This window comes from Pristiophorus japonicus, chromosome 5 (assembly GCF_044704955.1).
Source record: "Pristiophorus japonicus isolate sPriJap1 chromosome 5, sPriJap1.hap1, whole genome shotgun sequence".
Taxonomy (NCBI): domain Eukaryota; kingdom Metazoa; phylum Chordata; class Chondrichthyes; family Pristiophoridae; genus Pristiophorus; species Pristiophorus japonicus.
Window position 1 is genome coordinate 230,451,379 of NC_091981.1, and position 10,875 is coordinate 230,462,253.

The 10,875-nt window shown below is 39.9% G+C and overlaps 1 protein-coding gene across 4 annotated transcripts in view; it reads left to right on the top strand.

The window, feature by feature from the left end:
• LOC139264624 (voltage-dependent L-type calcium channel subunit beta-2-like) overlaps nt 1-7,721 on the top strand; it is a 159,772-nt gene extending 152,051 nt beyond the window's left edge. For 3 of the 4 annotated variants that reach the window (XM_070881370.1, XM_070881372.1, XM_070881371.1), the window contains 2 exons: nt 2,086-2,271; nt 3,043-7,721. In XM_070881370.1, coding sequence (XP_070737471.1) covers nt 2,086-2,271; nt 3,043-3,540 — 684 coding nt within the window. In that variant the 3' untranslated portion in view covers nt 3,541-7,721. Of the gene's footprint in view, nt 1-2,085 lie in introns of all 4 variants that reach the window. The other variant, XM_070881373.1, reaches the window with a different exon arrangement.
• Nucleotides 7,722-10,875: the final 3,154 nt, after the last annotated feature.

Here is a 10,875-nt window from a genome sequence, read left to right on the forward strand (position 1 = left end):
ACCATTTAATTAGATCATGGTGGATCTGTGCCTTAACTCCATTTACCTGTCTTTGTTCCATATCCCTTGAAACCCTTGCCCAACAAAAATCTAGCGATCTCAAGTGACCCAGCATCAACAGCCTTTTGGAGGAGTGAATTCAAAAATTCCCACTACCCTTTGTGTGAAAAAGTGCCTCCTGATTTTACTCCTAAATTTTCTAGCTTAAATTTTCAGATTATACCCCCCTTTGGATTTTCCCACCAGAAAAAATATTTTTCTCTATCTGCTCTATCGAATCCCTTAATCATTTTAAACACCTTCTCAACTCGAGGCAATACAAACCAAGTTTATGTATAATTTAACCCTTTAAGCCCTCCAATTCCAAGTGCTCTAATTTTTGCTAATCCAGTCTCAAACTGCAATGAAAATGTCTGCTTTTGCTAAGAGATGTTAATAGAAATAATTAGAATGGTAGACAAGTTAGAGATAGGGCAAAAAATTGGGGTCTCTACGGGCGTGTATGACGTGCACCCGTAGAGGCCCCGCAAGTGCTGGTTGTAGGTTTTCGATGAGCATGCGTCTAAAACCAGCACTTCCGATCTGTCAAAATGTCTTTTGACAGTTCCAATGCATTCCTGGGAGAAAGGATTTTAGGGGTATTCTCATTGATAGTAATGGGAGCTCGAAACTCCCATTACTATGAATGAGAATACTACATTGTGATTGGTGGTCCAGGCCCATGTGATCCCAGGATGCGCATACGCTCCTGGAATACGTAGGCCCCTAAGCTGGGCTGCACATCTAGGCCTTGGAACACAAGTGTTCGTTCCTCCTGGACCACCAGGTACTTTGTTAAAAAAATTTTGGTCGGAGGCCTCCGTTCGCAATTTTTAGCCCATAGTTTTTATTTTTATCTTTTCGTGTGAGCAACATCACAGAAAGTTGACTAGAATACAGTAACAAAGTGCAAATTAAAAACATTTAAAGCCTGTTATAATGTTCTCTGTTTCAATGGCCCTCATTGCAGCTCAACATAAAAACTTTTATTGAAACAAAATCCGATACCAGATATGGGACAGATTAGTTACTAGGGTAGAAATGACTCTCAATGTTATTTTAACAAAGGTGTAAACCAATTTAAAATAGGGTTATCTTCTAATAATACAGTGAAGGGAGGAATTTAATACAAACACAATGGCCTGGAAATTGCATTCGGAGACTTGCCACTCACGTGGACCTCCAAACCGCAAGAAAACTCCGTACTTACCTGCTCCGTACTTACTCTTGCGGCCCTGGGCCTGCAGGCGTGCGACTGCGTAAAGGCCCACTCATCCCAGGGGTATGGGGTTCGCAAGCGTCCCTAGGATCACGTGGGCTAGGCCAACCAATGACAAAGGGGATTCCTATTATGCTTGTGGGGATTCCATTTACATATGAAATTCCCATAAGCATAGTAGGAATGACGTAACAAATACAATTTCAGAACACTGAAATAAAAAATAAATAATCACAGGTTAAAATTTATTTAAATTACCCTTTAATCAAACATTTAAAATTAAAATTACAATTTTTGAAAAATAAATGTAAAAATAACCTAAACTAATTTCAAATGTAAGTGAATGTTTAAATCATTTAAACAAATTTATTTTAACATTTATTTTAACCCTTACTCTGGTGAATGAAGGCCTTATGCCTGCTTTTACCAGGCATAAAGGTTTCCTGTGTAATCGTTGGGCAGTAGCTGGGCAAATAGCCTAACTCTGCACCAGCGAAAGTGGATTTACAGCAGATGCAGACGATCTGGCCAGGAAAAACTTGACAGATTGCAAGTTCCGGGTTTTCGCACATGCACAGCGCATGTGGAAACCCAGAACTTGTGGGGCTGTTCACAGCACCTACGGTGGTGTATGCTGTCATAGGCCCCGTAAAATCTGGGCCATTAAATGCTCACTCAATTACATGGTAACAGTAACCTGTACTGCACCAAGTACATTAAACAATTTAAAATAAAATATGTAATTTTTGTCTCAACAAAACACAACTTGCATTCAAACGTTGTCTTGTTGATAGAAATCACATTTAAAGATTCTGCCATTTCTCCAGGAACTGTTTGATGTAATTCTTGATGAAAATCAGCTGGAAGATGCCTGTGAGCACCTGTCTGACTACCTGGAAGCTTACTGGAGAGCTACCCACCCTCCTAGCAGCAATCCTCCCAACCCTCTCCTCAGCCGTACAATGGCCACTGCAGCTCTTCCTACAAGTCCAGCACCAGTCTCCAATCTACAGGTACAAGTTCTTGCTTCTCTCCAACCTAACCTTCATTTCTGGGATGCAGAGGAAGACGGACAAAGCAAAGAGATTTGTGACAATCACATTGCACTAGAGATGAAGACATTTAATTACCTTCCAGCTTCAGGATAGAATCTAACCGAAGCTTTGTTGAAAAATGCTATTTCTTTTGCCAGCATCTCCTAATGGGCAGCAGCTTTGCATGAGAAAATCACTTTATGGTAGTTGTGATTAATCATCAAAGTAAAGCTAACAAAGGAATGTTGAGTGGTTACGGCATACGCCCATTAGTCTATATTCTCACAGGTGGTTTCTTGACCCCAATGTGAAATAGGCATTATAGACTTATGCGGTTTGAACGCTGCATGCTTATTTAAAAAGCATTCATAACCATCAGGTTAATGTGGGTTCAATATGCAAATGTTTGAAGAGAGGCTGTAGAATTAAGTTGATGCTGAATGGTACCCACAAGATCATAACATTTGATTTAATTTAACCATTTTCAGTATTAGTTTCACAGTATTGATTTAATTAACACTTGGATTGTTTTACTTGAAGTCACTTTGACAGTAATTGCTTTGCTTCAGTAACCAAATGAAGATGTTTATTGTATTAAAAAGGTTAGCAAAAAAAGACATTAACTTTAAGCTATTAAATTTAGGTGAAGGCTGGGTTGTGTATAGTGCATGCATCTTCAGCCTTAGGTAGTGTTTCTTAAATTGTGAAATTCTCACTAACTGGATTGTTGCATGGTGTGGTACTAACTAGGGGGAACCAAAACAGGGCGAGCAAAAACAGCTACGTTCAGGACCTGAGAGAACTGCTTCCCAGGAGGAAGAGAAACAACCTGAGCCGGTGAAAAAGTCGCAACATCGAACTTCTTCATCTACAAAGCACCACAATCACCGGGGCACTGCGAGTCGGGGCCTAGAGAGACAGGCAACATTTGATTCAGAAATGGAAAACAGCAGGGATTCTGTGTACATAGAACCAAAGGATGATTATACGGATAGTCATGGCGATCATTACAGCTCACACCAGGACCACAATCACACGGAAGAATTGCAAGGTGACAGCACCCACAGGCACAGAGAGTCGCGGCATCGTTCTAAGGAACAAGATCGAGAACAGGACCATAATGAACGCAATAAACAGCGCAGTCGGCATAAATCAAAGGATCGATATTGTGAGAAGGATGGGGATGTTGCGTCCAGAAAAAGGAATGATGTCAGCGAGTGGAACCAGGATGTGTACATCCGCCAATAACTCTGCCTACACGACTCCTTTATGTCCCTTTTAGTTTTGTGTGTGTAAAAGAAAATGTACATATTTACCTGATTCATCTGTTGTAAAAGTTATTGTACACTTGAGATTTCATACAGTTGTTGCTGCCGCAGCATGGAAATAGATTCAACGTATTTCATTTAAAAACATGGTACAATTACAGGTCTCCTAGTGCTGTACTGCGCTCTGTGTTTTTGGTTTGGTTTTGATTGCTGCCGGCTGAACAATAAGTGTTACTATCAAACTACTGTTAATGTTCTTAAGCAACATATGTGGGGGGAAAAATCAACCTCCTGTGTATTCAGGAAAGGTTGGATCAGCACATAATTTATTTTTTCTTTTCCTCAAAAGTCTAATTTCTGCATGCACAACTTTTGTTTTTAAAAATAAATCTTTTCATGTTTAAAGACCTCTCTGGAGGTGGGGTGGGATTGGGGAATTTAGTCTTGCCTTACACGTCAGAGGTAATTAAGATACAAGTATTTTATAAGTACTGGTACTATGTACTGTATATATAGTATCATTCTATTTGTACTCAAAACATTTGGAAATCATTTACAAAATAATGTAGTTTTAACCACTATATCTGCTTCAGAGTCAGAATGATGTATTTGCTTCTTTTAATCATGCCAACTACAATTGGCCTATTTTAGAAAATTTGTCGTTAATACAGCTACTTTAATTTTTTTCCTTCCCGAACTTTTAAAATTCAGAACACACAGATGCATGTATCATCAATTAGTGGGGTGGGAAATTCAAAATATAATATTTATATATATATATAATTGTTTTGTTTTTTGTAAAATGTATAGTTTTAACTGGCAAGGCGGTGACCAGTTTACTTGATAAGTCTAAGTTATATACCAAATATTGAATATTTATGTAAGTTACATATTTTTTGTTTAGGAATCGCCTATGATTTGTGTTTTTTTTCTTTGTAAAAATTATCCAATTTTTCCAAATGGCTTTGACTTATTGCTTAATGGGCGTAAAGATAAGCTGTTCTGGTTACTGTATATGCACATTTGTGGAATTTATTTTAAATTCAAATTGTAAGCATTTGTATATATACTTCATATTTGCCTTTGTAGATATTGAAAGTAGGTGATCCTGTTGCACTGTTCAATGGAGTTATTTATTTAACTATACAAATGGTGGCTGTACATATTAACTTAACATGTAGTAATGCCATTTCATTAACAGGAACAATGTTCCATGTCTTCTGTTATGTAATAAAGAAACACATATATACACACACATATATACATACACGCATACAAAAATACATACACATATACATAAATATATACACATGCCAACATACTTCCAGTCACTTTGTCTGAAATAGGTTGCTGCTTTTTCTTCCTATTTCAACCATCACAAAAATTGTCCATGATCTGGCATATGAATTGTTTATTCTCTGCTCCAACTACCAAACCATTCATTTTCTTCAAAGTGCACTATGCTTGGACTTCAGATCTGTTGCTGCTTTTCACGGCACTTTTCCCCGCTCTTCCAATTTCCTACTTTGTTTTGGAGGCCTGATTTGGATGCAGCTACTGACCGAATGTGCATTGGACTTGCGAGTAAAAAAATAAACATCTGAAGAACAAAGAGCTAAACCTGAACTCTGGTGTTTGGAGGTTTTGCATTTTGAAAACCTTCAATGGCAAAAATGTGGTAAAGATTAAATTGTATTAATGGGTACTTTGTAGCAGAATGTGTTTGTAGTCAGAGCCTTTAGTCTGAGTGTATATAATGTAAATTTGCCATAATTACCAGTACACCTTAGAATCACTCCAGCTCTTCTGATGTTTTAGTGGATAAATAAGTGAGATATCAGAGGGGTATCATGGAACCATATCCAAGCATCAGTTAGTGCCTTTGGGAGAGGAAACTGAGAACAATTCAGATTAGAATCACTCCAGTCTCTAATTACAAGTGCTCTATGTACATTGAGCATCCAAAACAGATACCTAAGCACTTGAATCGAGCAGAATCATGGATACATTCGTTTTCAAAGACTCAGGGCTAGACTTTCCCGACAGCCCCCCACCGTCGGATTGACTCCCAAAAAGACTGCTAAGATTCTTCAAATAATGCTAGTGAAAAATTCCCTAAAGAAGGGAAAAAATACCGCCCAGCGAGAAAATGGATCTTACACGGATATTCTTGGTGGTTAAATGTGATCCTTGGCAAAATGGGCAGTTCTTAACCAGAATGGGCAAATTTAGACCGAGGTTGCGGTTAGGCCTAGGGAGGGAGGGAAAACTCAAAAAATATTTTTTCAATGAAACAAAAAATAAAAATTTAGAAAACATTCGCAAAACCCTTTTTAACTTAATCATCGTGAAAGAATTCTTAAATAATTATTAAAAAAAACCTTTAACTTACCTTTCTTTGCAGGGTACTTACCTACCACCCTGTTCCGGCAGTTTTTCGTGGGCGTTTTTTAAAAATCTTACCTACGGGTCACCGCTGAGCCCAAACTTGGACAGTGGTGGTTTTCTCGGCAGTGCACGCCGGCAGTCTGCTCCTCAGTGGTAATTTGAAAATGTCGGCGGAACTCTTAAAAAAAAATGGTGGAAACTTTCGCCGGATGGTTTTCCGCTGAAAAAGAGCAGTACCGCCGAGAAAACTGCCGAAAATAAAGAGGAAAGTCTAGCCCATAGAGTCCATGGAGAACTCATTTTGGAAACTGTTTTGCTGAGTTCACATTTCTTTTGACATATAGAGAAAAAATTTACATGTCTGTGCTCCCGGTGCAGATATTCACTCAACACTAACCAATAAGGGAATTAAGGGTTATGGGGAGCGGGCGGGTAAGTGGAGCTGAGTCCACGGCCAGATCAGCCATGATCTTTTTGAATGGTGGAGCAGGCTTGAGGGGCTAGATGGCCTACTCCTGTTCCTAATTCTTATGTTCTTATGTAACTCAAATAACTAGGTGTGGAGATCAGTGCACCTGATTTGTGCTGTTTAACTTTTCTGACTATTGTCATAAAGCAAACGTGCTGACCTCTATAACCTATTGTCCAATCTGTTCTTTGTCGATGAGGCACAAGCAACTTATAACATTTACCCCAGAACAGTTTTCATTAACCTGACAACTGGAATAGTAGTAGCCCTTCAATCATTTACTCTACAATGATGAACCTGTTCAGAGGTGATCAAATGTAGGTACATCATCTACAGTAGAGTTAACAAAGTGGATGTTGGCTTGAAAACAAAAAAAGAAACCATCCTTGGTTTAAAACTATATGGCATGTTCTGAAAAGTGTGATAATGGAGGCACAGTGATTTGACCCTGTTCTATCCTGGGTATTGGTGACATTTTAAAGAGCATCAGTGGAATTACAGGGTAATATTATCAGCCAGTCAACATTTCTAATAATGAAAACCTCAAATGGTGCTTGAAGCTCTTCAAATAATGTTGTGCTGGTCTTAGAATAACCGAATCTTAAGTTTGAAAAACAAACGAGTTAAATGTGTAAAATTATAAGAAAATACAAATTAAAGATTACCAATTTATGGTCCTGCAGCTTATTATGTGTAGCAGTATCATGCGCAATTTTAATGTGATATTTTCATTCTTGATTTCAAATTCCCCCTTTTCTGTCCTCAGGAAGTAGCATCAATAATAAAGGCAGAAAGAATGCCAATGGCCCTCTGTCCATTCTACTTAAATAACTATTAGGAGGCAGGTGAGTGGAGTTCAAGGGGAATCTCTCTGCTTTTTTTTCTTCCTTTCTCACAGGGAGAGGCCTGGCTATTGTTCAGCATCTCCATACACTGATATAGTTGAGATTGGTAGAATGGGGAAATAAAACCCACATTTCCTACTATGGTGCCTCAACCTAACACTCCTGGTGACGCATTGACTTACTACACATGATCTAATAATGGGTTGATTGCAACAGAAGAACAAAGCCACAGGACTAAGCTTTATACTGCAATACATCAGCAAATGTGTTGCTCAACCATCATGTGGTCACAATGAAGCCATCATCACTAACTTGTATTCATTTGAAATATTGCAAGTGTCATTTTATTGCGACATCGTCATCGGCATTACTTTCATTTCAGGACTACAAAATTTATCAGCTACTATAAAGTAAATGGTTCTAAAATGTAGTATAATGTGTCATTCACAATAAACAGCTCCTGCACTTTAATTGGCATAGGACCTATTTATTGCCAGCTAACACATTTGACAGACTGCTTGTATGAAACCATCTAACTATATTCAAATTAAATGCAACTTTCAGGTTTGTTTTTCAAAAATATATCAGGGAGCTTAATATATCAGTCCACCTTGAGTTTATTGTTAAATTTGAATACTGATGAACATTAATTTGTGACCAAAACACATTTTTGTTGCCTATAAATGTGTTCAAACTAGTTCCAGCTTCAAATATAAAAACCGTATCATAGTATGTCAAATTTCAAATACATGTTGATTTGTTTCAAGATCTCTTTAAGAGCTATTTTATGGACTTCTCTCATTGCTTTAACTGGACCAGGAAGAACCCGAGTTTGATTACTGGTCTGTGGTACACAATGGAGGAGCTCCTTTAACTGGGTGAGGGAGGGAAAAATCATCTGGACTCTTGAATGATCGAGTAAATCCTGCAAGAAGCACGTGGGGCAATCAGTTGAGGATGGGATCAAACAAGGCTTTGATTTCCTCTGCCTCCTCCACCCTGATGAACCCTAACCACCTAGGCTCAATATTAACAATGTTGTTTGGCTTCTGAAGAACTGAACTCCACCAAGAAGTTACTGCCGCCATGAGAGGAGGATGACAATTTGGCAGGTATAAGAAAACAATATTTGTTATGGAGGCCAATAGACAGAGGAGTCCTTAAACCTCAGTCTCATGTAGGGCTATTGCAGTATTGCTGCCTTTGATCCTTTAAATTCAGTTACTTAGATAAATCTGGAATGAAAAAGCTAGCATTAGTAATGGTGACCATGGGCCCGAACTTGGTGGAAGCCGAGGCCCACCCAAACAACAGCCGATGGCCGCCAAGAAACCAGGTGATACTTTGCCAGGAAGATCCCTCAAAAAGAGATGGCAGTATAGCCCAATGGTAAAATTACGACATAGAAAATAGGTGCAGGAGTAGGCCATTCGGCCCTTCGAGCCTGCACCGCCATTCAATGAGTTCATGGCTGAACATGCAACTTCAGTACCCCATTCCTGCTTTCTCGCCATACCCCTTGATCCCCCTAGTAGTAAGGACGATATCTAACTCCTTTTTGAATATATTTAGTGAATTGGCCTCAACAACTTTTTGTGGTAGAGAATTCCACAGGTTCACCACTCTGTGGGTAAAGAAGTTTCTCCTCATCTCGGTCCTAAATGGCTTACCCCTGATCCTTAGGCTGTGTCCCCTGGTTCTGGACTTCCCCAACATTGGGAACATTCTTCCTACATCTAACCTGTCTAAACCCGTCAGAATTTTAAATGTTTCTATGAGATCCCCTCTCATTCGTCTGAACTCCAGTGAATACAAGCCCAGTTGATCCAGTCTTTCTTGATATATCAGTCCCGCCATCCCGGGAATCAGTCTGGTGAACCTTCGCTGCACTCCCTCAATAGCAATAACGTCCTTCCTCAAGTTAGGAGACCAAAACTGTGCACAATACTCCAGGTGTGGCCTCACCAAGGCCCTGAACAACTGTAGTAACACCTCCCTGCCCCTGTACTCAAATCCCCTCGCTATGAAGGCCAACATGCCATTTGCTTTCTTAACCGCCTGCTGTACCTGCATGCCAACCTTCAATGACTGATGTACCATGACACCCAAGTCTCGTTGCACCTCCCCTTTTCCTAATCTGTCACCATTCAGATAATAGTCTGTGTCTCTGTTTTTACCACCAAAGTGGATAACCTCACATTTATCCACATTATACTTCATCTGCCATGCATTTGCCCACTCACCTAACCGAGCCAAGTCACTCTGCAGCCTCATACCATCCTCCTCGCAGCTCACACTGCCACCCAACTTAGTGTCATCCGCAAATTTGGAGATACTACATTTAATCCCCTCGTCTAAATCATTGATGTACAATGTAAACAGCTGGGGCCCCAGCACAGAACCTTGCGTACCCCACTAGTCACTGCCTGCCATTCTGAAAAATATCCATTTACTCCTACTCTGCTTCCTGTCTGCCAACCGGTTCTCAATCCACATCAACACACTACCCCCAATCCCATGTGCTTTAACTTTGCACATTAATCTCTTGTGTGGGACCTTGTCGAAAGCCTTCTGAAAGTCCAAATACACCACATCAACTGGTTCTCCCCCTGTCCACTCAACTGGAAACATCCTCAAAAAATTCCAGAAGATTTGTCAAGCATGATTTCCCTTTCACAAATCCATGCTGACTTGGACCTATCATGTCACCTCTTTCCAAATGCACTGATATGACATCCTTAATAATTGATTCCATCATTTTACCCACTACCGATGTCAGGCTGACCGCTCTATAATTCCCTGTTTTCTCTCCCTCCTTTTTTTAAAAAGTGGGGTTACATTGGCTACCCTCCAATCCATAGGAACTGATCCAGAGTCGATGGAATGTTGGAAAATGACTGTCAATGCATCCGCTATTTCCAAGACCAACTCCTTAAGTACTCTGGGATGCAGACCATCAGGCCCTGGGGATCTATCGGCCTTCAGTCCCATCAATTTCCCCAACACAATTTCCCGACTAATAAGCATTTCCCTCAGTTCCTCCTTCCTGCTAGACCCTCTGACCCCTTTTATATCTGGAAGGTTGTTTGTGTCCTCCTTAGTGAATACCGAAACAAAGTACTTGTTCAATTGGTCTGCCATTTCTTTGTTCCCCGTTATGACTTCCCCTGATTCTGACTGCAGGGGACCTATGTTTTCTCTTTACATATCTATAGAAGCTTTTGCAGTCCATTTCAATGTTCCCTGCAAGCTTCCTCTCGTAATCTATTTTCCCTGTCCTAATCAAACTCTTCGTCCTCCTCTGCTGAGTTCTAAATTTCTCCCAGTCCCCGGGTTCACTGCTATTTCTGGCCAATTTGTATGCCACTTCCTTGGCTTTAATACTATCCCTGATTTCCCTTGATAGCCACGGTTGAGCCACCTTTCCTTTTTTATTTTTACGCCAGACAGGGATGTACAATTGCTGTAGTTCACCCATACAGTCTCTAAATGTCTGCCATTGCCCATCCACTGTCAACCCCTTAAGCATCATTCGCCAATCTATCCTAGCCAATTCATGCCTCATACCTTCAAAGTTAGCCTTCTTTAAGTTCTGGACCATGGTCTCTGAATT